The 26,823-nt window shown below is 43.9% G+C and overlaps 1 protein-coding gene across 3 annotated transcripts in view; it reads right to left on the bottom strand.

Annotated features, from left to right (window-relative positions):
- Positions 1–26,823, bottom strand: part of LOC146796482 (acyl-coenzyme A synthetase ACSM3, mitochondrial-like) — a 441,567-nt gene that overhangs the window by 270,093 nt on the left and 144,651 nt on the right. For all 3 annotated transcript variants that reach the window (XM_085629083.1, XM_085629084.1, XM_085629082.1), the window contains one exon: positions 21,058–21,265. In XM_085629083.1, the coding sequence (XP_085485209.1) occupies positions 21,058–21,265 (208 nt within the window). The remainder of the gene's footprint in view (positions 1–21,057; positions 21,266–26,823) is intronic.

Below are 26,823 nucleotides of genomic sequence, written 5' to 3'. Positions count from 1 at the left end.
CGGATTCTAGGCAAAGGGTATTGATCTAATTTACCCTGGTCCTTCCAACCCAAAACTGCAGGTCCTTTCTTAGCAACATACAATTTGCTAGTGGTCTGTCTATTCTTGAATTTAAAAACCAAGGATCTGTATCCAACCATATCTATTTTCTCTCCTGAAAATCCTTCCGGCTGAATATCAGATTCTAGGAGCTTATCACCCAAACGTGCAGCAAATAGGGATTTCCACGTCACCTCATCAACAATAGTATATGGCGAACCAGAGTCCGCATACATTTGTACAGAAATGCCCCCAATAGACATAATACATAAAGGTTTTTTCGATGTCTTATTGTCATAATCATTTATATTCCAAATGAAATGCTCTTTTGGATTCAAGTTGTGAGAACTATCACTCGAATCATTGATAGTAAGTTTCTTGATACTTCCCTCACCATCGCTAGAGTCACAGTCAGCTTCATCCAAACATTTAATTTTTCTACTACTCCCTTTCCTCTTACAAGCTTTGGTGAAGTGACCTACAATGCCACAATTGGAACATCGTTGCCTTAAGGCAGGACATGTTTTACTGGATGCTAGATGTGAAGGACTGTCACAACGATAACATCTAAAATTATTATTACGAATAAATTCTTTTTTTTTACTAATCTCAGCTTTATGTTTGAATGGAACAATTGTTTTGGAATTTGAAATTTTAGCTTTGATCTTGCCAACTACTTCCGCTGAAGTTTCAGCGATAGCGGCATCTTGTTCAAGTAACTTAGCGCTACGGCTAGACATTTCAGCTTTTCTGACTATACTCAGAATATCTTTTAATTCTGCATCTCCATTTATCCACAACCTGTCTTGTACTGCAGGGTCCTTGTTATGCATGACTACCTGATCTCTGATAAATTGATCAACTAAATGATCGAACTTACAATCAGCAGCAAGTTTTCTTAGAGCTGAAACATATTGATCTATAGTTTCATTTGCTTCTTGTTTCCTGTGGAAAAAACGAAACCTAACAATGCCAATACAAACTTTCGGAGCGAAGTAAGTGTCAAAATCATTTACAATAGCATCGAAAACATTGACATCGCCACCCCCTAAAGCTTTGGTCATTTCTTCATAAGCTGTAAGTCCTCCTGGACCAAGAGAGTGTAATGAAAGTTTCTTTTTCCTTTCAGGTGTTATTTTCCCATCTTCATCGATAGTGTCAATAAAGTTAAGAAAATAGGCTTTCCATTCTGGCCACACTTGGTACACTTCTGTTTAAGGGCAGAGCAGTTTTTGTCGTTCGCCAAATGGAATTTGCTTCCACATCTAAAACATCTTTTGTTTCCAGTCAACATGACTTTCGACGAAGATTCATTCCTAGTTTTAGGTTCATGAGAAGACGTCTTGGTAGTATTTCTAGAGTGTTTCACTTTGGCCACAATAGTCTGATCCTCCTCAGAATGTTGACTTTTCTTTTCGGAAAGAACAGCCTTGGCGCATCTACCTGTTAATTCCGTTCTCTTGACCATGTCAATGATCTCTTGGAGAGGAGCTTCTCCTTTAGCCCACAGTTTCTCCTGGATCTCACGATTCGCAGAACGCATAATTATCTGGTCACGAATGAATTCATCATGAAGCCCACCAAATCTGCAGGTTAGAGCCAAGTTTTTAAGTGCGGAGACAAAATCTTCAATGGACTCCTCTGAATTTTGCTTGCGATGAAAGAACTTGTACCTGTGGACTGACACGCAAACAGTAGGTTTGAAGTAATTAGTAAGATCCTCTAAGGCATGAGCATAAACGTCGTCATCCCCTGCAGCTCTCACTTTCTTATTAATGCTGTTATAAATCTTCATAGTTTTCGCTCCCACTCAGTGCAGCAAAATTTTCTTCTTCCTTTCTGGAGTAAGTTCCTCACCTTCTTCATCAAAAGTAGAGATATAATTCTCGAAGTATTCACGCCAATCTTCCCATTTAAGAGACGAATCACCTGGCGCAGGAATGAAGGGTTGAGGTGGAGAAAGGTTCCAAATATTGCCTGAAGCCATGACAAAGTGGAAAGGACGAAAGGAAGAAAGAAAACACAAGAAGAAAGAGAATGAGGAAATAAATAAATAAGAAGAGTGCAAGAGCAGAATAAGAAGGAATAAGGAAAATAGAGATAACAATGAGAAACAAAGGAAAAGATACACAACGTGAGAAAGCTAAAGTAACATCATGAAGACGCACAAGGCAGTGTGTGCATCACTGAAGAGCCAACTGTAGTAATAATAGTGAAGTAATGCGAAAAAAAAACTTCAATTTCGCAGTGGTAGCAGTTACCGTGAAATACACTATGTAATAATTGTTGAACAAAAACCATCCAAAATGATTGGGATGGCAGCAGACAGTGTGCGCATCAATTAATTTAAACCAAACTTGAGTGAGCGCATCACTGTGAAGAAATGAAGATTCGAACCGTGTAAATGCGTACAAGACGCTCCTAAAATGGCCGCTGAGGTTTGAATGGAGCCCAATCCAAAATGTCCGCCAATGCGTTCCAGTGACGCAGAAAGTGCGCACTCGCCGAAACCCTGAGGTGAAGCGCCTTAGATTGAACACAGGAAACCGCCAGAAAGAGGCAACGTCCCTTGTGAAGCAAGGCGTGGGGCGAATCAAGCGCACAGCAGCGAAGTACAACAGTCAATGCCCCAAAATCCAATGTCGAAGCGGGAGAGCGCCACAACACAAGTCGGCATGGATCTCACCGTAACTTGAACAGCTGAATTCAACGCCGTCCCGATGGTCCACGAAGGTCGTCCCCAGCACCAACGTGGCAGAATTCGACGCCGTCTGGAAGGTACACGAGGGTCATGAAGGATACGAACTCACACGCAGGTCCGCAGTGGTGTCAGGGCACTCGTCGCCAATTTGTAATGATGAAATCCGGAATCAGGTAGGATATAATAATAAAGTTTAATCCGGTAAAGCCCTGACACCAAGAGGCGTCTGACACTCTAACTGGCAAAACTCAACTGTCCTTCCAACCGTCACCCTCGCCCAAGGTTCCATAATAGAACGGGTAAACGTCATGGAACCTTGGGTGAAGGCTCGAGGCAGAAGGCAGCGCGAAGCAAGTCGCGAGGACAGAAATAAGTAAACACAACAACCACGAACGACTATCTACTACTGCATGCTTATCTCTATGTAATGGTGTCGGGCCACCAGAGCGCCCGGGGTAGGTGAAGTGCGGCCATGCGCCCTCGGACACTGCACCATCCTCACCACCGCACTGATAGCACAGCTTTCAGTTACTGTACCCCAATGGCTTCCGGTTTCCTTCAGCATGGCTAGATGAAGAGAAAGGAGTGAGAACTAGACTTGAACAGGGATGTATTTGTAGAGCGGGCATTCACCCCCCATGAGTCTACGGGCACTAACAATATATAATGCGTGTTTACTGTTACCCAACTGAATGGTTCTTTTTTTTTACTGACTTTGGAAGAATGAAAGCCTGAGTTAGAGGGAAAAGCCACCAACATGCAGACGGGGCACATTTAATCCCAAGAGTGCTTTGAGGCTGCGGAAGTGCACTATACAAATGCTGGTGCTAGAACATAACAAGCAAATGGTGCTCCGGAGAAGTTCGACCGGGAGTTGTGTGTGCGTGCGCGCAAAAAGAAGCACAAGTGCGCGCGCCTTGCACGGCAGCAGTGGGGAGGCGGGGGACGGGGGGGGCAGCGCAATTCACTTGCGGGAGCGATAACTGCTACCATATGACGGTGCTCGCTCCCGCAAGTGAATCACCACACGTGCACGTGTTGCCATTGTAAGCAATGGAACGCGTGCACGTGTTTGGCTGAAAAGCCATAGCGATCGGAAAAGGTCTTTTTGCGAGACCTAAAAAGGAGACACTAGCTGTCCAGCTAATCATAGATTAATTAGTCTGCTAGACATTTCTGAGATCTCTTGATCCAACTAGAGGAATCGGATAGAGCTAATGTTCGGGAACAGCACTCTACAGCAGAAAACTGCTTTACACTATGGGCGATCGTTAGGAAATCCATAGCTATTAATCAAAGTCTGTGCTGTTATTGTATTGATTTCTGCCCAGCCCTTGATACTGTGGATAAAGGGAATTTAAGGTCAAAGTTGAGTGCCTGGGGGATTCCCTTGAAATTGCTTTCTGCACTTCAGGAACTCCACATGTGGAATAGGGCTCAGTTGGAACTGGCTAAATCAGGGAGACTATGGAAAAAAACAGATCTTATAAAGGGGTTGAAGCAAGGCTGTGTCCTTGCACCCGCCCATTTTATTTTTTATGTGGCAGAATTACCTGATGCATTCAGGGTACTAAATCTAAATTATATGAAGACGACTTTATTGTGCTTGACTATACATCCATGGGTCTTCAGAGGAAATTAGACACCTTTGGTCTTTATTGTATGGAAAATACATTTGGAAAAAAAATGAAGATTCTGTTTTTTTGGAAAAAGGTAAAGAATTTTAAATGGCACCTGGATACCAGTCAGATTGAGAACCATTAGATATGTACATTTAGGCCTCACGTTCTCAAGAAATATGGGAAGGGACTTACTTATGGAATACAAAAAGACCAGGATCTTGCTCGGATAGGCTTGTAAAATGTAATCAAATCTATGGTGGGTTCTCGTGGGACCTTCCAATGAAAGCTTTTAGTAGCAACATTCCTCCTTTAGCCCTGTATGGGATGGAGGTTTTTTGCTTTGACTGATGGTATCCCTGGGATGCCCTCGAAGGAGCTGCCCAAAGAAGGTCATTGTGTTTACCAAAATGATCAATGGTCCAAGGGATCCGATGTGAATTAAACTTAATGTCCTGGTATTTTATGGCTGGTGTCCGCTTCCTTAGGTTTCTTTAACAAACTAGTGCAGAGTCATCAGCCTCCCAAAATTTCAGACTTGTGCTGCGAGGAGATCCTCTTTAGTGAAAGGGAATGGGCCAGAGCAGTAGTCAATAGGTTTAATGAGTTTAAAATGCTGCTTACTTTCTTGGGGGAAATATCAAAATGAGATCCATTCCTCTCAAAACGTGTATTGAAGGAGTCAGCAGCCCATGATTCCGCAAATCATATGTTAACTATCTGTCAATGATGCCCCTCAATCACTCTTACCTATAAATCCGTAGGGCATGGAGATCTGGCTTGGGTGTAATCCAGTATATTCTCATCCACAGTAGTATAAAAGCTGACAAATGTGTAATAGGGTGTGCCCATGTGCCCTAAAGGTGAAGTGGTCCATATGCCATATTTTGATAGATTGGTAGTATTTTAAATCAGTGAGAATCAAGTTTATAAAACCTTTATTTAGCAAATATCGGACATTGTCTAGGCTGGAATGGATTGCACTTTTGTCGAACATCAACCTTTTTGACATGGCTGCAGGCCTCGCACATTTTTTATCCTTTATTAAATATTGCGAGGAAGTTTAGACGATTAGGCTGTGTTTTAATATGAAATTATAAGATCTGGTGTACAGGGTTGTGGAGTTTATTAATTTTATTGTTTTTTATTGAGCCATATTGTTTGTCTATGTTTTAAGGACATATGTTTCAATACATTTTTTTATTTCTCTCTCTCTCTCTCTCTCTCTCAAGTAAGATATGTCTTAAACAAAGATAAGGTACAAAAAATAAGTGCGCTTCATTAAACAAACTTATATATAGAGACATTACCTTAACGCTCCCTAAAATTAGAATTAATGCTTGACCCTTTAAATGTGTGAAATGTGCTAACTGACTCGCCCGATCTTCTGTAATGTGTGATTTGCCGATGTTTGTTAATAAAAAGAGTTTAAAAAAAAAAGAAATGTAAAAAAAAAAAAAAATATAGAGACATTACACTTATGCCGTCAGGTCAGAGCCAATCCTGCAATGCAAACAAAGTAAACTTTTCCTCCTAATATAACACCTCTCTGAGAGACTTCCCTGTTTTGTGTTTTGGCAAGAGATTAAGGGGCTGATTATCTGTGATTAGGACCGCAAGCCTACAAGGCAGTAGTTCCACAGGACCAATTGTAATGCGACCGTCGTTGACCATGTTTTGTATTGCGGCGGGTGCTGCGCTCTGCAGCACCCGCCACAATACAAACAAAGACCCCACACATATCCCTGACCTACGTGGCAGGCACCATGCGCTGCCTGCAACATGGTGCAGGGATATTTAGGGGGCCAATGTCCATATCTGGGGTAATGGGGGGAAGGGAGGCCGCTAGGGGTCCCCAAAGTCCCTTTCCGCCTCCCTTTTCATGGCAGGTTACCCACCATGAAAAAGGCAGGCAGAGAGGGACATTATAATCCCTATGGCTGTGCCTGCCAGGCACTGCCACCGTTGTAGGGATATGATTCCCCTCTGATGGTCTGGCGGGCTACTTGAGCCCGTAGGAACTGTGGCGGCCCCCAAAGACAAGCCCGTCATTTTAATGGGGCGGGCGTAAAACCTGCTTACAGGCTGTCGGTGGCGGTTTCATCACCATTGTAACCAGGCCCTAAATTATTAATGAAGGAGCATCGGAATTGGAAAATGACATACAAGACCCCCTCAATCATGATCAATCCGGGTGCATCAATGGGCAGTCAAGAACAGCTAAACAATGAGTCTCAACAAGGAAGAAGTGCTGTATCTTGGACGATTTTGCCCTTCTGAATATGGTTAAAAGTCTACCAGTGGTGAGTAGATCTTTAAAAAGCACCTCTAGCTTGCAAGTTCATACGTCTTATCAGGAACTGGGTACCGATATAGGCACTGTTTATTGCCTGAGGTCTTCAGCTCCAAAAAGAGAGGTTGTAAAATGGTGATCTCTCTAGAGAATGCATTTAGAAACACTAGCCTTTACTAGGCTCTTTGCCTCTTTTAAATGCCTCTCATTATTTAGATGACTCATTAGCTAGCTATCTAATTAAGGAGCCTAACATTCTTACACAGGACGACTACGTTTCTACTGATCAATTACTATTAAAGTACGCCTATCAGGGATAGTCGAAAGCATTTCCCAACCCCACATGCCTGAAGGCACAGTTTCTGCAATGATGACCGCAATGTATTCTGTTTTTATCTTCAATTCTAAAGCTAATTAGAACATTGAAATTCTGAGCGCTCATTTGAAAACAATGGAGTGCTCCAGGCTTCTAATGGTCGGTAGAAGCCCGGAGCAACAACATTCCAATGTTTAACAAAGGCATCACTGAGGCCGAGGGGATTTCAACCCCCTCAGGAGCCGTGAGGCCTTTGTTTTACAAAGTAGAACATTCTTCCATCTAGGGCTGAATGGTCTAATAGCCTTATTGCTATACCAGCCATTAAAGGCCAGGACATTAAAGCTGGAGCAGGTCTTTAATGGACGGTAGAGCCGGCTATGGCGGGCTCTAAGGCTGTACTAATAAACTACTTATGGCTCAGGAACAGACTGTCAACTCTGTCTCTTGTATTGAAAGCCCTTACCTCAGACATGGGAAATCAGCAACTTCATAAACCGAGCCTGACTGAGATCATAACTACCTCAGGAGTAAAATTTAATGAAAAAGATGATCAATGCGATCAGTTTGAGCAGGTTTGTATTAAATCAGCTGAAAAGATAAAGGATCTGTCGGTCCCACTCACAGTATCTAATCCACTTCAGGAGAAAAATATATCAAAAGGCGCTGTGACTAGTTCAAAACTAATGATAGTTGTGTTGTGATTTACATCTCCTATCTCAGTTCCGTCTTATTCGACACAAATAGAAGTAAACTAAAGAGCTTATGTCAGTTGAAGCATTAAACAAATTCCATTAGATGCAATAAAGACATGTAAAGCTACTCAGAACAAAAAAGAAACCAGCTAAGAAGCTTACATTAAAAATTAAAATTACAATTAAACTACAGGAAATTGAAACCTGTGTAAATATTAATATAGATTCTTTAATAATTACTTCTGAAAATACAGTGAATCCGACAAATTTGGTGAATCAGGAGGTGAAACAGAAGTGCACTTCTGCCAGTCACTAATCGCTATAACCTCCCCTTTTCAGGTAGCATTCTTGCTCAAGAAAATTGTGTCCTGAATCTGACAGTTCTGCCATTCCTGCTGTTATCTGCTATGAAACAAAGCAACATGGCTTAATCTAATGAAACAGTCATGAGTATGAATATCTCTTAGTCATTTGTCTAAACCATTTATTATTTTTTCTGACCCCTTCCCCACCTTTGAGGAAGAATATGTTGTGAATAGACAAAATATTTTAAAACTGTTTTATAACATTTATAAACTCAGACTCATCTCCTCAAGTGACATTGACTGGGTTACAATTTCTTCCAAGTATATGAATGGTAAAGCCCATCAAGAATCAATTGTATTTTTCTTTTCCAACACAATGGTGGAGCAAATTTTTTAATTTAGGGATGTCTTTTATAAAATGGGTATAGATTAAATAGTAGCTTATCTCACCCCAACGTATACAGCAAATGTTTTTGATAAAACGGCAATGGTGAATTATATTCTACCATCACATATTATACGGCAGGCTGAAAATATAATGGTTTTCCATCAACATGGCCTAATATAGGTCTATGAAAAAATCTTTGTTATTTTTTCAGGATGGTGAAGGATCTGAGGGACTCTGGTCTTGGCTCCCTAAAGTTTTGAATTCAGCCTGATGGCGGGAAAACCATTTGGTCTCTATGCAGTTGGAACACTGCTGGGCTGAAAAACGGGTTCGCATTTCCAATTTTGCTTCTCTTTTTGACTCATTTATGGTAGTCTGTTTGCAGGAAACTAGGGCCTGCAAGGAGTTGGAAAAGAAAGACTTTAATGTCTTCTCTGTTCCTGCTATTCCTTCTTTAAAGGGGCATGCTAAAGGGGGGTCTATGTATTTTATTGAAATAAGTTATGGGGTGGCAATCTACCAGATTTATTTTTTCTTTGAACTTTACAATGATGATTTATCTCTCTGTTATAGATGCTTGTGTGGAATATCTTATTTGTAATGTTTCTTTTTCACTCACCTGTGATTTTAAGGACGATAAACTTTACAGAAAGCCATTATGAATTCAGAAAATGTGTATCCTAATGCTATTTTATTGATTATAGGGGATTTAAATACTAAAATCTCCTCATCTCATAATCAGATGTACAGCTTTTCTGAGTTCGATTCACTTTGGGACCTTGATGATCTGTTTCTTTGAATTAGAAGGAGTGAAAAGCGGGCCCTTTATTACTTGAATAGGCGCTAGAACTAAATGTAGCATTAATAAATGGCAGGTTCAATGACCTCCCCCCTGAAAGTTTCATAGCATACACTTAAATTCCTATTAGAATATGTCTTTGTTCGTTATCTGGATTATAAACTAGTTTCCAGTATTGCATTTGGTCCCAATTTTTGAAGCGACCAGCACAAGTTAACAATTGGTTTAAAATTGACAATTGATCAAAAATTGACTCCAATGACAATAGGATCATAAGATCTTGCCTAAATTGGATTTATGTAATTAATCTAATTTTGAAAGATAGTTTAAGGATGTATTTTCAATCTATGGTTGACTTCTTCGTAGGCAATGTAAACATTTCCTCCTATGAGGATTTAGTCAGAGAAATGTGTGCAACACTGGCAGTAGCGATTGCTGTGCGGGCAGAGTGGTGGGGCATGGGGAGGAATGGGACAATGGCTGAAAACAGAAAAAAAAAAAAGAAAAAAAACATACCAGACGCAGGCCTGCCGCTCTTTTGCTCGGAGTCCTCGCTGCAGCACAGGCTCCTAGACTCCCCTGTGCCCAAGCCTGTGCTTGCCGTCTCCAACCCGGCAACGCAGCTGGGATTGTTGACAGCTTAGTGCGCATGTTGGTTTGGTCGGCCTGAGACAGCTCGGCAAACCAACATGCACACTGATAGCAGTGAAGACCACTAGACTAGAACTTGAAAAATAAAACGATAATAAAGTAATTTAATTTTTCAAGTTATGAGGCTGGGGGGGGGGAGGGGATGACGCTCCTCTGCTGTGGTGGAGGAGCCACCACTAAGAATTGGCCAAACCTATGCACCTCTCTCCTCAAGCTATCTTCTACTCTTGGAAAGAGTCTGCACAATCTAAATTGTTAAAAAACACAAAACAAGAGGCCCAAGTTGGGAAATGATGGTGGTCTTTACAGAGTGCTCTTGTCTTGAGAAATACCAGGACGTTCTGGTGTATGATTGCAAATGTGCTTGGGTAAAGACTGGAAAGAAAAATCTTTTGGACGAATCTCATTGGCAGACAGAATACCGGCAGTAGCAGCAGGGCGAACTACAAGCCCCGAGAGCACATGTGGCTGTTAGGCCGCCGACAATGACATCCCTTTGTGTCCGTTGGCGCTTTTTGAACTCGGTGGTGGTTCCTACAGCGTGGGGAGGGAGGTGGAATACCAGCAGCAGTAGCGGGGCAAACCCACAAGCCCCAGGAGCACACACGGCTTTGAGGCCACCTCCGACAACATCCATTTGCACCCTGAGTCGCTTTTAAAACTCTGTGGTGAGTCGCGCAGAGCGGGATGCGCCCAGGCGACAACTGGGCCAAGAACGGGCCCACCTGCACCTGTCAGCAGCTGAAAAAAGGTAGGACTGGGCCAGCTTTCTTAGTTCCCCGGCTAGGCTCACTTGCTGTAACTAGACAGCGGCAGTGGTATATCCCAACTTAGAGGACCTTGCAGTAGGTAACTGACTCACTGTTCTGTTGTTTACTTTTGTTATCATGGTGCCGTGAAGAACTCTCAGCTGTTGTCTCTGGCAGTACGCCCATAATCGAGAAAAGGAAAGCTGGGCCTACCACGGTGCCTATGGTCTCTAGCCACACAACCATTGACTCTTTCTTGGCCAAAGCGGAGGGGGCCACCTCTAAGGAAATTGACCGGGCCAAAAGGCGGCTGTCCGTAGGACCTGGAGGCTCTCCTCTCCCATTGTCCCTGGAAGTCCCGCAGACGGACGTCCCAAATACACGGGGGAATGATCTAGTTGTTTCTTTGTTGAATTTAGATGGCTCCCGTTTCTGAGGCCCCTTCCCCTGACACCCCCATTAGCAGGGCCCCTCTGGTTTCACCTTCCAGAACTGATATGATGATGCTTATCCTGGCCGCCTAACAGAAACGCAAAACTAAAAGGCCTGACGAATTGCCAGTTACATTGAAGGGTTTGGTGGGGCAAATTGCTATTAACCATCCTGAGGCAATGGAGGACTTCTGGGCACCTGCTTTAAATAAACTAACAGACATCCTTAATGACTTATAGACCCTGTTTTGGGACAAACTGGCAGCAGACTCTAGGGAAATGCTAAGTAGATCAGAGAAAATATTGACTTCTGTCGAAATTGTATCCCCACCCTTACCCCCGATGCCCCTTGTTACCAAAGTTGTTGTGCCCTCTTCTGATAACTTAAGGCGCAAACAGCCCGAACCTGCAAACCTACAGCTCTTGGCCAAATGAGCCAGCCAGTTACTGCCCAGCGCCATGACCCCCAACTTTCAAACAACGAACTTGCTTTCGGTATTCAATGCCCCCAACGTCTGTCCTTGCTGCAGTTGGCCCTTCTTCATGTATAGCCGATAATGGCTTTCTGATACCGGTAATTAATTTCCCCCCGGCCTGTTGCCCCTATACTGTGGTCTTGACTGGGGTTCCCGGACTCACCACCCATTACCAAGAACCCACAGGCCGACTGATTAATAAGGTATCTCACCGGCGTGGTAAACACACCAGATTCAATATAGCAGATTATAAGAACATTCTGATGTTTTTTGGATAGGGCCCTCATGGAAGTCAATTGATGGAGATTGGTGACGTCAGATATTCAGAAATAGCATGCAACATCCTGATGGGGTCATCGCAGACATACTCATTTGATATTGGGATTAAACCACTACCGCTGGGCTTCCTTCATAGACCCCCACTGTTTGCCTCAAGCTTAGCTCAGCCCTTAGATCTTGAGGGAGCTGACAGTGTTCTAGTCAGTCAACTGGCACAGGCAAATCATTTTGCACCACTTGTGGCTATTACTGGTCTAGACTGACTTCTTGGGCATAATATCATGACAACTCTTCAGTGTCATAGCTCATGGGTGTCACAGTTCCTCTAAGAGAGAAGTAGAGTAGAGAGTGGGAGGATGGAGCCGTTCTCAAATTATAGTGTTCTTGTCTTGGTGCCCCACACACCCCAAAGGATGTCATGCTTCATCACTGGGCAATGCTCCTTGTCAGGCCGATACTGCAATGCTCTATTGGAGATCTTTTAAGTGATAAAGCTGTAAGGGTGTGTGCGAATCTGAGTGGCAGTGGTGTCCTAGTGTGGCTGGAGGGGTGGCTAGTAAATGTAATAGCTCCTCTGTCATCAGTAAAACAAGTGTCATACCCATAATGGGCATGTTGAAGGTCCAGTGTCCTCAGTCATCGCCTCCCTCACAGGTCGATTGAAAATGTAATCACCCCTTCCTAGGAACTCTGACACCCTAGCCGACTTCTTTCACAACAAGAAGTCCGCCATCAACAGGAAGTGCAAAACTCAATCCATCACCACCAACCCCCCTTGCCTCGTTTGTAGACCCTAGAGATGCCTGCGCTAACAACAGGCTCACCACTTGGAACCAGCTCACCACACAGAACACCTGGGGGCCGTTTTTGATACTGGGCCGTTCTTGCAAAATTGGCCCTGTAACAAAATCGGCCGAAAACCGTCGCTGGCAAAGAGCTCGGCCGCACCCCCAGCCCCTGGGGGGGGCAGCCGAGCACTTTGTCAGGGCCGGTTTTGGTTCCCAGTCTGGCCCTGGTGGAAATGCCCTCTGAGCCACCATGTCTAGGATGGCCCTTATGAAGGCGATCCACTTCATGGGCTGAAGGAGAGTCTTTGGTACTTTGATTGAAAAGCCAAGGGTGAACAGCAATTAAATCATAGCCAGTAGGTGTGGCTTCTGAAGGCAGTTGTCGGCGTATGGGAATGATTGTTTACCAGACCTGGGAGGGTGGGCGGCCGCCATCAACATCACTTTTGAGAACATCCGGGGGGGCAGAACAGGAACAAACATCAATATTTTGAACCCACCCTTCTTCAGGAAGCAGTTTAGGAACCTGAGGTCCAGGGCAGATGTCAAAGGTTTGTCCTTCCTGGGGACCAGGAGCTAATGGCCATAGCACCCTGTGCTCCTCCTCTGCCTCGAGTACTACACTGATCATACCAATGGCAAGTACAGATTAAACTTCTGCTGACAGGGCTGTGGCAAAATTTGATGACACCTGAGACTGGGGAAACAGGCAGAGGAGTGGGTTACAGATGTAGAACATAACCAACTTGAACAAAGTTAAGGATCCATTTGTTTTAAATGGTGGCACACCAGGCGGGCAAACAAAAATGAACTATCCCTCCTAATGGCCCCATGTGAAAGTACGATGAGAAACTAAAGTGTTTTGGCTTCATCTCCAGTAGGTGAGGATGAAGAGGAACACTGCTCCTGATGATGGTTACGGTCTCTGCTCCACCATTGCCCTTGGATCCGCAAAAGGGGGACGGGTAGGGTACTGCCTCTGTTGAAGGGTCAGGACCCTCAAAAAGGCATGAGAGTTACTAAACTGGTGGGGATACCGGTGAGCAGGGTAAATCAGCCGCAGGGAGTAAGTTGTCAACCCCAGAATCTGAATTTTTTCCAAAAAGGCTTGACCCATCAAAGGGCATGTTCGTTAAAGAAGCATGTCACTGGATAATCAGATTGGTGCCCAAGGCATGAGCCACCAGGTCCATGGTAACCAAGCTAGTCTGCAAGACATTATTGTCTGCATTCTGATTGTCAGTGCACAGTCTGTGCAAATTCCTGAAGTTTTCTGCCAGAGGGGGAAAATTGTTACTTGCCATCCTCTGCAAGGCATATGTACAGCGACTTAAAAGGCACACTGTGTTCAAATAGCAAATAGCCAATGAAGAGGAGAGCAAATATTTACCCATGGAGTCGAATTGCTTGGACACTGTCATGCAGAGTTAAAAAAAAACGAATGCCCTGTTACTTCATTACCCCGATTAAGGTCCTCCACGTCCCTGTCATTACCCCTTCATAGGTCCTCCTCGTCCCAGTCATTACATAATGAGGACGTAACAACCCTGAAACAAAAAGGAAGCTTGACATGGCAGGGAAGCCCATAGCAAGAACAAGCTCACAAAAGGGCTGCAGACTCAAAAACCCACTGCAAAAGCAGCCATGAAAACATGCAACACCCCCAGCCGTAAACGCTGAACTAACAGTAAGGTGACAGCCAAGAGGCCGCCTGACAGACCCGCAGGAGAAAAAATGCCTGCAGCACCAGCCAGGAAGAGTAAACAGAGCACAGAGAGTACTACTGAACCCAGACAGGAGGAGCCAGACCCACAAAACCCCAAAGACTGACAAAAAACAGCCACACCCTCTCACCAAGGGGAAAAAAGCTACCGGGGTACACCAATGACCAACATCCCCACCAGAAAAAACAGGAAGAAGCTCCTGTCGAAAAGACTTCCAAACAACAGGAAGAACCAAGGCAGGACTCACAAATGAGTCAACCAACCAGGCAAAAGTGGGAAAGAAGGACAGGACACCAGAAAAGGCGCGAATTCCCCCAGGCCCTGAGCCGAAGGAAGGGCCAAGAATAAGCTGGCAAGAAGATACACACAGCAGGCCCAACACAAGAGAAAAAGGGAAAAGGAACAACCTGAAGAATAGGATGCAAGCCCCAGGGCGAACCACAACTGGAGCAAAGAACAAGGAAGGCAAGACCCCAGAACAAAGGCCCAAAGAGGCAAACATCCAGAGGAGCGCCAAAGCCTCGAGAAGCAGACAAAAAACAGCCAACAGGGGAGCCAAGAGGGAAAAGCTGAAGCAACATTAACATCCCCCAAAAATGCGAGAGGTATAACCAGAGCCCCCGCAACTGATTAACCCCATGTACAACACACCACTGCATAAAAGGAACACCCGTTGCAGCAGAAGATGCAACAGAAGAAACCAAATGGAACCACTGAAGAACAGGAGCCAACAGTGAAGAGCTCCCAAGAGTCCAATGCAACACGCACAAGAGCCAAGCCACCAAATGCAATGGATTGAGAAGGTGGAAAAACAACACCGAAACAAAGCGGGGACGAGAATCCCAGGAACTGGACAACAGTCCCGATGGACAACAGCAGTAACTGAGGAAACAAAAAACGAAGGAAACAAAAAGGGGCCAACAAAAATACAGACACCAGAGTTGTCCCAACCAACAGGTGCACCCCTGGAAAAGGGGAAAGGAATGAAAACAAGATGGAGGACAAGCAACCCCAGAAAAAGAACCACAGAAACAGGGCAAAAAATGGAAGAGGCAAAGAGCCCCAACGACAGAACCCCCAAACAGGAGAAAGAAAGACCCCACAAGGGCCATGCAAGAGCCGCCAATACACAGCAGGGCAGACAGCGGAGCAACCAACACGGCATGAGAACACAGGTGAACCCAAAATAAAACAGTCCCCATGCCAGAAGAGGCATTAAATCCAAAGAACAAAACAGGGACTGCATAGGAGGGTGAGGGGCGCACACGCACCCCCGAACATCCAAAGAGCACCACCACAGAGCCAGGACAGAACAGCGGAATTGCTTGTGCCCCCCCAAATACCAGGCACCTCCCAAAAAAGAGAGGAAAATCCCCAGCACAGGGACCAGAGACCCACTGCCACCAAAATATCCAGAGGGGTCCCCTCGACCACACAGACTGGCAACAGTGAACACCAACAACAAAGGAGGGAGGTGGAACCGACCCCTCCACACCTAGGTGGGAACAAACAGCCACCAACCCAAATCCTAAACCAGAGCAGGAGGGGAGCAACAGGGGAAACAAAGGGTAGAACGCTGCAATGGTTTCAATCCTACCTAGAAGACAGACAGCAGGTAGTTACCTTGGCACCGTTCTCCTCTAGCAGGTCTCCAGTTGCGTACGGGGTGCCGCAGGGGTCCGCAATTAGTCCCATCCTTTTTAACATCTACCTGCGGCCCCTGTTCCCGTTAATAAAATCTTTCGGAGTCAGCTTGGTGAACTACGCTGACGACACGCAGTTGGCCTTTTCTTTAGAAGGGGATGATGCACTATCCATGGACCGCTTCCATCAATGCATGAACCAGACTACGGATTGGCTCAGAAGGAACTCCCTCCAGTTTAATAGTGGTAAAACCGAGGTGGTCTTCGGTACGCCATTCAGGATTCCAAAACACCTCCCTTCTGATTTCTGTCTCACACCGGAGGAAGGACCCCTCATACCAGTCAGGAAGGTTCGTAATCTCGGGGTGATCATCGACGACGACCTCCAGATGGTATCCCAGGCAAGCAAGACTGCCAATGTCTGCTTTGCCCTGCTGCGGCTGCTTCGGAATATTCTACCTCTGCTCCCTAGGGAGTCGCGAGCTACAGTGGTACGCAGCACGGTATTAAGCAGACTTGATTACTGCAACTCCCTTTATCTGGGGGCTCCGCAGTATATCCTCCAAGGATTGCAGAGGATTCAGTCAGCCGCAGCCAAACTAGTGCTTGATAGGCGACGTTTCTCTTCGTCCACCAGAGCACTAAGGGACTTACATTGGCTCCCTGTGAGGGAAAGGGTCATTTTTAAGTCCTTGTGCCTAACTTTTAGGGCAGTACATGGACTAGGCCCAGCCCCCCTACAGGATAACTTCGCTTGCTACCTACCAAGTAGGCAACTTCGCTCTTCCACAGCTGGTCTACTGGTGGTTCCGAGATTTAAGCGCACTAGGGTGGGCGGAAGAGCCTTCAGCACAGTGGCCTCCAGCTTGTGGAACAAGCTCCCCGCGAACTTGCGACAGTGTAATTCCTTACTTGAATTTCGCAAGGGACTTAAGACCTGGTTATATCCTAAAGCTTAATCTAGGCAGGTTTCCCTGAACCTCCTTCTGTCTCCTTCTGATGCTGTCCCTCAGTCAAAAGCGCCAGGATGCCCGTAGGGCGATAGCTGCGCTATATAAGTTTCACATCAATCAATCAAACAAAACCCCAAGGGCAAGATCCCAATGGGACAAAAGAAAAAGGAAGAAAGAGGGCAGAAGGAAAACAGCCCCAGGAACCACCACAGAAGTGGAAGTCAACAATCCCAGGACCTCCAACGATCTTGAGGAGGAGCCAACTGTGGGGACAAGAGAACTCTCAACAGACCCTGCAGGAAGGCCAGAAATGTCCCCCCAAAAAGTGAACAACCCGTTGAGAAACTGAAAACGGTCCAGGAAAATCACAGCAAGAAACAGTACGAACCCAACTGCCCAAGCAAAACGAGGCCTCTACCAACAGAATGGGTGAGGAACAGACAACAGACCGAAAAACAACTACAGGAAGGCTGAAACAGTAGAGAGAAAGAGGGAGAGAGAGAGAGCGAGAGAGAGAGACAGAGACAGAGACGCAGAATGACAGGCCGGCTACAGGGACAAATACATCAAAAACAACCACCAAGTCAAAAGTGGAGGGAAATGCCTCCAGGACCAGTGGAACAACCAACTGCAAAAGTGATCAACTGAAGCACGAAAGGGCCCAGAAGAAAAATGGAACAAGAAGAGAACGAAGGAGCACACCAGAACTCCAACACCAGAGGCAAAACGGCGACAGCCGAGGAGGGGAGCAGCGCCGCCAACACTGAGAACAAAGCTAACCGGCAGCGCATGCCCAAGGAAATGGGGATGCCCCAAACCGCCCGGAGCCAGAAAGAAGAGTGCCAACATGACAACTCTGTCTGAGGAATGACACCACAAGACGGAACAAACAGGACCATCAAACCAGGAAAACGTAAAGAGCAGCTAGCACCAGGCCAGTCACAACTGGCAGATACCCAGAAACCTCAGAAGTGGGAGCCAGAAGAGAATGGCAGACATGGAACCCCGACCAGGAGCCCCAAACAGACAGAAGAGGACCAAGAGCCACGCGTCCACAAACCAAGGAGCCCAAAGCCAACCAATGGGCAAACGAAAAACAACTTCCCCACCTGGTACCATAGGTAAAACCACAGGCAAAAAAAAACAGAGAATCCCTGAGCCAACACCACAAATCAAGTCAGGCTCAAGCGGAACACTTACAGCCTACAGCAACAGGTATTCCTCAGTGGTCTCCCATCCAGTCACGAACCAGGCCATACCCTGCGCAACGTCTGAGGACAGACAAGATCAGGAGCGTTCAAGGTGGCAAGGCCATAGCGCAATTCGCCCCCAAACAACGGAGGACTACCAAATGGGAACTGACGGAGCAACAACTCCCTCACAGGCACCAGACACCACGGGTAGGCCACAGGCATCAAAGCCCTGCCACCACAGCACGTAGAATAGAAAAAACAGCTGAGAAAAACTGTGCCAACACCACCAAACCCCTGCATAGGGGCAGAGTCACCCAGGCTTTAAAGACAGGAAAGCTGCTGGCAATCCCACAGCACCTGAGAACCCCAGACAGCTCCCAACCCAGCACCAACGAGGCGAGAGCCAGCTTACAAAATGAGAGCAGGAGCTGGCAGGGAGGGATGGCACGAGGCCCAAAAATCTCAAGGAGGACCATCAAGTGATGGGCATAAGTTGCACAGCCCCGCATACCAAAAACAGAGGCAGCGGGAGACAGAACAGTCAGATGAAGACCGAAGCACAAAAAAGGCGGGAATACACAGGGCAATTACAACGCGCCAGTACACTCCAGGATGTCCCAAACAAGGAGAGCAGGGAAAAGACCCCGCACAGACAACCAGTCAGGGGAGTAGACCATACACCCAGCAACAGCCCACAACCGTCTTATTCAGTGTGAGGCGCACCAACAGGAACAGTCTTGAAGAAGAACCTGGAAGCAAAAAGCGTGTGAGCCTACAGCACCTGGCATTCCAGGGGGTCTCCCATCTAGGTGCCACCCAGGCCCAAACCAGCGCTACTACAGAGCTCAGAAGAGATCAGTTGAACTAGGGTGGAATGGCCTTATGCCTAAAATGCATTTGTGCACCAGACACCAGAAACAGGTGAAAGCAGGAACCAGAGGAACCACACAGGCAGCCAGCAAGCCAAGCAGGAAGTGAGCCGTGCTAAGAGCACAATTGTCACAGGATACCGATAATTTTTATGAAGCGTCAAAGGCACAAGCAATGAGACTTGGAAAGCTTCAAGACGGGCTGCCACCTACCCCCCCCCCCCCCAGCTGTACACATAGAGGACATGGCAGCCGGGTTCCGTGTGCTGCTAGAAACTACTCAGCACTCGATCGGCTGTAAATGCTCCCCGTCCCAGCCAATCACACCCACGTGGAGCACAGCCACGGGCAGTGCAGAAGAACACAGCTAACACACAGCGCCCATGCAGGTGAGATGTCGAGCACACAAAGCATAATAAGAAAAACACAAAACACAGCAAAAAAACAGTGCACACGCTTCCCTGTCGACAGACAGAAAAACAAGCAGGCATGGAGGCGGGTGGGAGGGTCCTTTATTCTATTGAAATAAAAAAAATACTAACGTGTTAGAGTGTTTGTCGGGAGGCGGGACCGCCTCATTATGTAATGACTGTGACAAGGAGGACCTATGAGGGGGTAATTTGTATTGATCTTGTAATTTGTATCGATCTTGTTTGTGAAAGTTCAGGATCCCTGCAGCCATGCAAACTACTATTACAAAGTAGGTACTCTCGTCTATTGGGCGATCCAAATGGAAGTTGAGTTCAGTTTCAGGTGAAGAGTCGATGGCACAAGAATTTGGTAAGTATAAGTAGAGGTTGCTGCCTGTGTACTGAGCCTGAAGAAGCTGGTCTGTATCCTTGTTGTTGTCCTGATACGGGGGCCTGTTTGAGTACTGTCACCAGGACAAGGGATCAGGTAGGGCCTCTTCCAAGGACCCTAAAGTTATAAGCTGGCCTATAGTTACCTGTTATCAAGAGGTAGTTGGCGAGCATGCTGAAGTCAGATCTGACATCAGAATCAATGTGGAATCAGGAGCCGTTGCCGATCCCTGTATAACTGGCAAGGTATACAGCAAAAAACAGTGATACATGGGGCAGTGCTAGCGAAAGGTGGGGTGGGGGTCACATGAATCCTTCGTGGAGCTCCAACTGAATCTGTGCGACCCAAAGAATAAGCAGAGGGAGGTGGCACTGCTCTGAACAACTGCAGCATGGCCCTTAATCCACTTATTCACTTATTCAATAGCAAAAATACTGTTGCACATTGTACCTTGATCAAGAGAAGGCCACATAAATATTGCTTCACACAAAAGTCCTCTTTTAATTATTTTAGATACCCCTGAATGGAATTATGAGTAGCAGGAAGAAGTATCATTGTGAAAAAGTAATGTATTGGGTTGATATTACCAACAGAAATAATAGTGGAGATACAACGAACCACACTTTATCGAACATATGTTTAGTATATAAAATGATTACCTCTAAAACTTTGATAAAGAGAGACATTCTGAAATGCATCCTTCTCCCTCAAGATTGAATCTCAGCTGGTTGAGATTGCTCCATAACCTTTGCTTAGCAAAGTGACTTAAACATACATTTGAGAACGCAAATAAGGTTTACAAATATTACACAAGAATCCCAACCAATCCAGGGGCATTTTCTCATAGGAAAAGCTTTCTGGTAAGTGGACTTTCATGGTGAGAGGCTATCGGTAATATGTATATGGGCTGCAGGTACTCATAGCTGTCACAGGTTCTTCCACATTTATGTGCAAAGAGGGTGCTATGCCAATATGATTGGAGGATGAATGGGGCTATCAAAAGGTGTCATAATAGAGGCTTCAGGCGATCTTTTTGTCCTATGAGTATATCAATTATTGTGTTAATGTTAGGCAATGGCGTATTTTGTAGGGCATTGTTAAAAAGATCTAGTACACAAGAAACTACACCATTCTTATAATTTGGCTTCACCCTTTGCTTGTTACCAGGTGGTTTTTTGGATAATTTCTTTGGTTCCTGATTCGCATCCCAATATTTTTTTTGCTTAGTGATTTAACAGCACCCCCACACCATTTAGATTTTCCCATACATATTCAGTCATAATACATAAAGCGGTGACTTTCACTGATCAAAGAAAAACAGATGATAACATAAAAGTACACTTACTTGAATAAGTCTTTAAAGTTTAACCATCCCTTTTGGTGGCCTTCAGGCACAATTATCTTGGTCTTCAAAAAATGGCAATCTGAAACAACAGAGTCTATGGCGCGTGCCAAAGTATCACTGGCAATGATGCAACTGGCTTTTGATGCCTGTAGCCTGTAATGAACGTCTTTAGCGGTCAGTTGAGAAGTTGCAGGTATTAGAACAATGCCTAAAACACATATAGGTTCACCGGGTTATGGTTATCACCGATTCCTCATTATTACTTTTTCTTTTACAACATTGTGATTTTATTGGAAAATATATCCAATTACATATTTACCATTATATACGCATGCTTTAAAAAAAAGAAGTATAGTAGTCCATAATAGATATATCGATGTCACATAAATTAACTTATTCAGCATTAAAAGCTTTAAATTAAAAAACAAAAATAACAAACAAGGATACATAATAGATTGGAGGATCCTAAAGAAACAAGATACATCTGCAGAATGGAGACGCATTGGAATAGAGGTAGTGTATGGTATAGGGACTACAAAAGATCGGCAAAAAAGTCCACATATCTAGTAAAGTGAACAACAAACTAGATACCATCCAGCAGTATGAATCACAAATATTCATAACTGATTCCCTGATACTCATTGTCTTTAAGATTAAATTACATCTTTTCAATCATGTAAAGGCTTGGCATTAACAGCAAACAGTCCTTTATCGCTCAATTCTAGGAACACTTTTACTTCCTGGGTGCAATCTTTCTCGCCATTTTATTTGCTCTTAAAGATCCGCGGTGAGGGGGCGCGTGGCTTACACGCCAACAAGATGGCCACGTAGTTGCAGAGCTCTGCACACCACTGGCTCCCGATATCAGACGTTTTGGCAAGAAATAACCTTCATTTTCACTTTCCAAGACCGGATATCTCTGCCTCATGCTGCGGTGAGCTCATAGACTTTTTTTTGCCGTTTTTCACCAATTTTGGCAATCTTTCACGGCGTGACTCGGCTTGTTATGTACCAGACGCCATTTTGTTTTTCTCTCCTTCGCGCCCTCCGAGCCTCACGAGGTTTTTCTCATAATCTGGCCACCGCCTCATAAAACATTGTCTTTTATTCTTTTTGCACAACGAGGGAGACTCTTTTCACTCATTTACTTACTGGAGTGATGCGGCTTCTGCCTCTCCCTATAATTTGTGCTACCTGTGGAATGCCACCTCACTAAACAGCCACCATTTTGTACTTCGCTTGATGTGAACAATTACTCAAAACCCTACTACTTTTATGGGCTTAGCGGCTTCTTAGCTTTTTTGAGCTCCTTCACATTCCTTCAATGAGGCTATTTTGACTTCCATATCTCTGGCTCTTGTGTTTCATCAGATCTATATACTATTTTAAAGATCTTCAACTTCATCATTAAGAGTTTGGTCTCTTCTTCACTATACTCCACTGTATTTTTATGGGGAAATTGCAGAACCTTAAACTTACTGCCTCCACTACGCCAGCCGTGTGCTCAGATTCAGACTCTAACTCCAATTTTAACAAAATGGAGGACCTACCTTCGCAGAAACCTGACCCTTCTTCCGGCACTGTTACTAAAACTCACATCTCAAGCAAATTACCAGCAATTTCTACCAAACGTCCAAAAAAGGACCCTCCTTCTCCAGGAGCTTCTTCTTCTGCCTCCATGGAAATAATCCTTGAAGAAATTCATGCTTTTAAACCCTTTATGGAGGAGACTAGCAATTTTTGCACGATAAATGGTCTTCATTAGATTTGCGTGTGCTCATTGTGGAACAAACAACTGAATATCTCCAGGCTTCCTGCTCTTGTATCTCTTCCTTGGAGTCTGATATATCCCTACTTTAGAGACCGGCGGAAGATTTGGAAAATCGTAATCGCAGAAACAACCTTAGACTTTATGGTCTTCCTGAGCACATTGAAGGATCCAATCCAACTGCCTTTTTTCAATCTTTTTTGCCTAAACTCATTGACTTACTTGCTACTTCTTCTCTCAACATCCAAAGAGCACACAGACTTGGTCCTAAAATATCTGCAAAGCCTCGTGGTGTTATTATGCTATTTCTACAACAAACGGATCTCCTATAAGTCTTGTCCGCTGCCAAATCAAAAAAACACATTTTTTGGTAAGTAATCGTCTATATTTTTCTCAAGATGTCGCTAAAGTTATGGCAGACCATCGGAAGAAGTTTCTTGACCTTCGTCCTCAGCTACGTGCTATTAACGCCATATTTGGACTCCTTCATCCTTGCTTCTCCAAGGTTACTTCCAAAGAACAGACTACAATGTTTGAAGATCCAGCTGCTCTACAAGAATTCCTTTGTCGCCATGGAGCCGATGTTATGGACACTTCAAGACCCTCTTAATTAATATATTTCCCTCATGTTTTGTAGTTGTTTTTTCGTCTCGGTATTGCATTGACTGTTGTTTCGTTCATATTTCTGTTATGCTTTAATGTGTTTTCTTTTATATGGTTCCCTCATATTTTTCTTCCCCAAATAATTATGTCTCCTTTTATTAATTCTCTTTCTTTTACATACAGTTGTTTTATTTCACCAATTCCATCCCATATTGACCCTCCTGTCATGTTGGGAGTCTTGACTGTAGTTCATGCGGTGTTCGGTGGAGTTTCGCTGCTGTCCTCATTCCCTTTTTCATTTTGTATCTGTAGGTATGTTTTTCAGTCGTCTTCTGAATGACATGTACTGTCTCTTGTTTCGCTACCTTCTCCTTTCTCCTTTTGTTCTTTCTCATTTCCTTCCCTCGTTACTTTTTCTTCCTTCTTTTTGTTTCACTTTTTTCTTTTTCTTTTTTCTTTCTCTTGTTCTTTTTCCTAACACAATTTCTCTATCCTATTTCCTCTATTCTCCTCTATATCTTTCAACTAATTTTAATTCCCATTCTTGTAAGCATAATATTTGATCATATTTCTTTTTTCATTAAGTCACATTTCGGGTTACTACCTGGAACGTTAAAGGATTAAATAATCCTATTAAAAGGCAACGGGTGTTATCTCATCTAGCCAAGTTAAAACTGATATTGCTTTAATCCAGGAATCCCATATTCCTGAAGAATAAGCTTTAAAACTGAAACGATGCTGGGTGGGACATGTGTTTAACTCTCCTGCTATGGGTAAGAAAAATTTAGTTTTGATTTTATGCCAGAAAAAATTACATGTTTCCATTGTTCATCAAGAACGTGATGCTGAAGGTCACTGGGTGATTGTTAAACTTCTTATTGAAAAGATTCCTCTAGTTCTTTTTTAATGTTTATGCCGTCACGGGGGTTGAGAAGGTTTCTTGGTCTAATGTATCTGACAAATTACTTTCATACGAAGATGACTATATTATATTTGGTGGTGATTGCAATCAAGTCTTCGATCCCATTTTAGACAGACATTCTAAAGTTAAGTTTCTCCTTTCCAAAACGCATTCACAGTTTACCTACACTGTTCGTCATAAAGCTTTGGTAGACATTTGGAGATTATGTCACCCTGACCTTAGAGAATATCGTTTCTACTCACCCTCATGTCACTCCCAATCCCGTATTATCTTTTTCTAAGTAAATCCCTGGCACAACCTGCCTTTCATTCTGAAATTGTCTCTATTCAAATCTCGGGCCATGTCCCCTGTACTCATAGATGTTGATCTTATCCCCTTTTTTCCACACCCAGGAAGATGGCGATTTATTAATTCCTTACTCCTCGATCCTATTTTTGTCAAAATTTCAATTCTTTTGCCTCCGAATTTTTTACTATCCATAATACCCCGGATTCTCACCCTGTAATGGTGTGGGATTCCTTTAAGGCTGATGCCAGAGGTTTCATCATAAACATTGTCTCTCAGAAGAAAAAATCCACAGAAGCCCAATCCTCTCAACTACTTAATAAAATTGAACAACTTGAATATACATATTATCATTCCAACACTGAGTCCTCTTTGAAAGATCTCATTGACGCTAAATTTACTTTTAACAGATTATCTACTGATGCTGCCTCTAAATATTTATTGAAAAGTAGTTCTCGTTATTATGGGGGTCAAAACGAAATGGGAAAGCTCCGGGCTTATTATTTCAAAGTGAAAAAGGAACGAACAAAAATAGAATCTTTACAAGGCCCTGCCAGTGTTACTCTATTCAAGGATAAAGAAATGTTGAACGAGTTGTTTCCTTTTATAAGGATCTCTACACTCCTGAATCTCTACATGATTCGCCTGATCTTTCTTACTTTCAATCCATCCCTTTTCCTTCTTCCAGTCATATTGATTTTGGACCTCTGGAAGCTGATATTTCACTAGCAGAAATGACCCATGTTGTCTCCACTCTGCGTCGTGGGAAAGCTCCTGGCCCAGATGGCATTACCATTTAATTTTATCATCAATTTGTGAAAATTCTTTTACCTCATCTTTTACTTTTATTTCAATCTTTTCTTGACACTGGCTCTTCACCTGGTACATTTCAGGAAGCATTGATTTCCCTAATTCCTAAAGAAGATAAAGATCTTTCTCTATGTAAGAATTATCAACCTATTTCTTTGGTCAATACAGATTATAAAATCTTTGCAAAGATTTTGGCTCTTTGTATGGATCCCATCTTACCCAATCTCATTGGCCCGGAACAATCAGGTTTTGTTAAAGGACGACTTGCTTCTGACAACTCGCGAGTGTTTTTAAATGTTTAAGTAAAGCCTCTTCCTTAGATCACCCTCTAGCCGCGATTTCCTTAGATGCTGAGAAAGCATTTGATAGAATTAGGATTTCATGTTTCATGCCTTAAAATGGTTTTCCTCCTAAATTACTTGCTTTAATTTCTTTATAATATTCCAATCCCCAAACGTCAGTATTTGTTAATGGTACGACTTCTAATTATTTTTCATTGCATAGGGGAGTCAGATAGGGTTGCCCCCTTTCTCCGTTATTATTTGTTATAGCTGTGGAACTCTTTTTAACTAAGATTAAACAGGATGATTGCATCACCGGTTTTCACTTTGGCCCTCATCAGGTTAAACTGTCAGTTTATGCTGATGACATTCTTTTATATTGTTCCGATCCTCAATCCTCCCTTCCTACTTTCCTTCATCAAGTGTCCGCCTTCTCTAAAATCTCTGGTTACCGACTCAATGTTGATAAATGTGAAATTTTGCCTTTAAATGCTCTATGTCAAAAACACCTTTTTGAACATTCTGGATTCTCTTGGCAACCACTTAAAATCAAATAATTAGGCCTATGGTTTGCTCCTTCACTATCTGACACTTCAAAGTTCAATTTCGAATATATTATTAAAAAACTGAATGACTCCATTACCCACTGGCATCCCTATTTCTTTCGTGGTGGGGTCGCCTAGACTCCATTAAGATGATGCTCTCCCCTCTTATATTATATATCATCTCCATGATTCCTATTCATATTCCCGAGTAAGAAAATTGACTCTCTCCTCCAAAAAGTTTTATGGAAAGGTAAATGTTCTCGCATAGCCTTATCCTCTCTAAAGAAAGACAGACCTCATGAAGGTCTTCAGTTTCCTGATTTCAAAACTTACCATCTCGCTTTCTCATTAAAACAAGCTGCTCGATGGATATCTACGGATCTTCCCTTATACCCTCAACTTCGGTTAAAAATAGAAAATATTTATTTTGCTCCCTTCGACTTTTGAGATATTTTAACCTTCACTTCTAACACAGCTTCTCTCCGCTCTCCCATCATATCCCACTCCCGTAAACTTTTGATTCCTATACTGTCTTCCTCCTATCCCTCTATT

Source organism: Triturus cristatus, chromosome 10 (assembly GCF_964204655.1).
Source record: "Triturus cristatus chromosome 10, aTriCri1.1, whole genome shotgun sequence".
NCBI lineage: Eukaryota > Metazoa > Chordata > Amphibia > Caudata > Salamandridae > Triturus > Triturus cristatus.
Note: the sequence above shows the minus strand (reverse complement) of the source record. Positions and strands in the feature narration are given on the sequence as shown.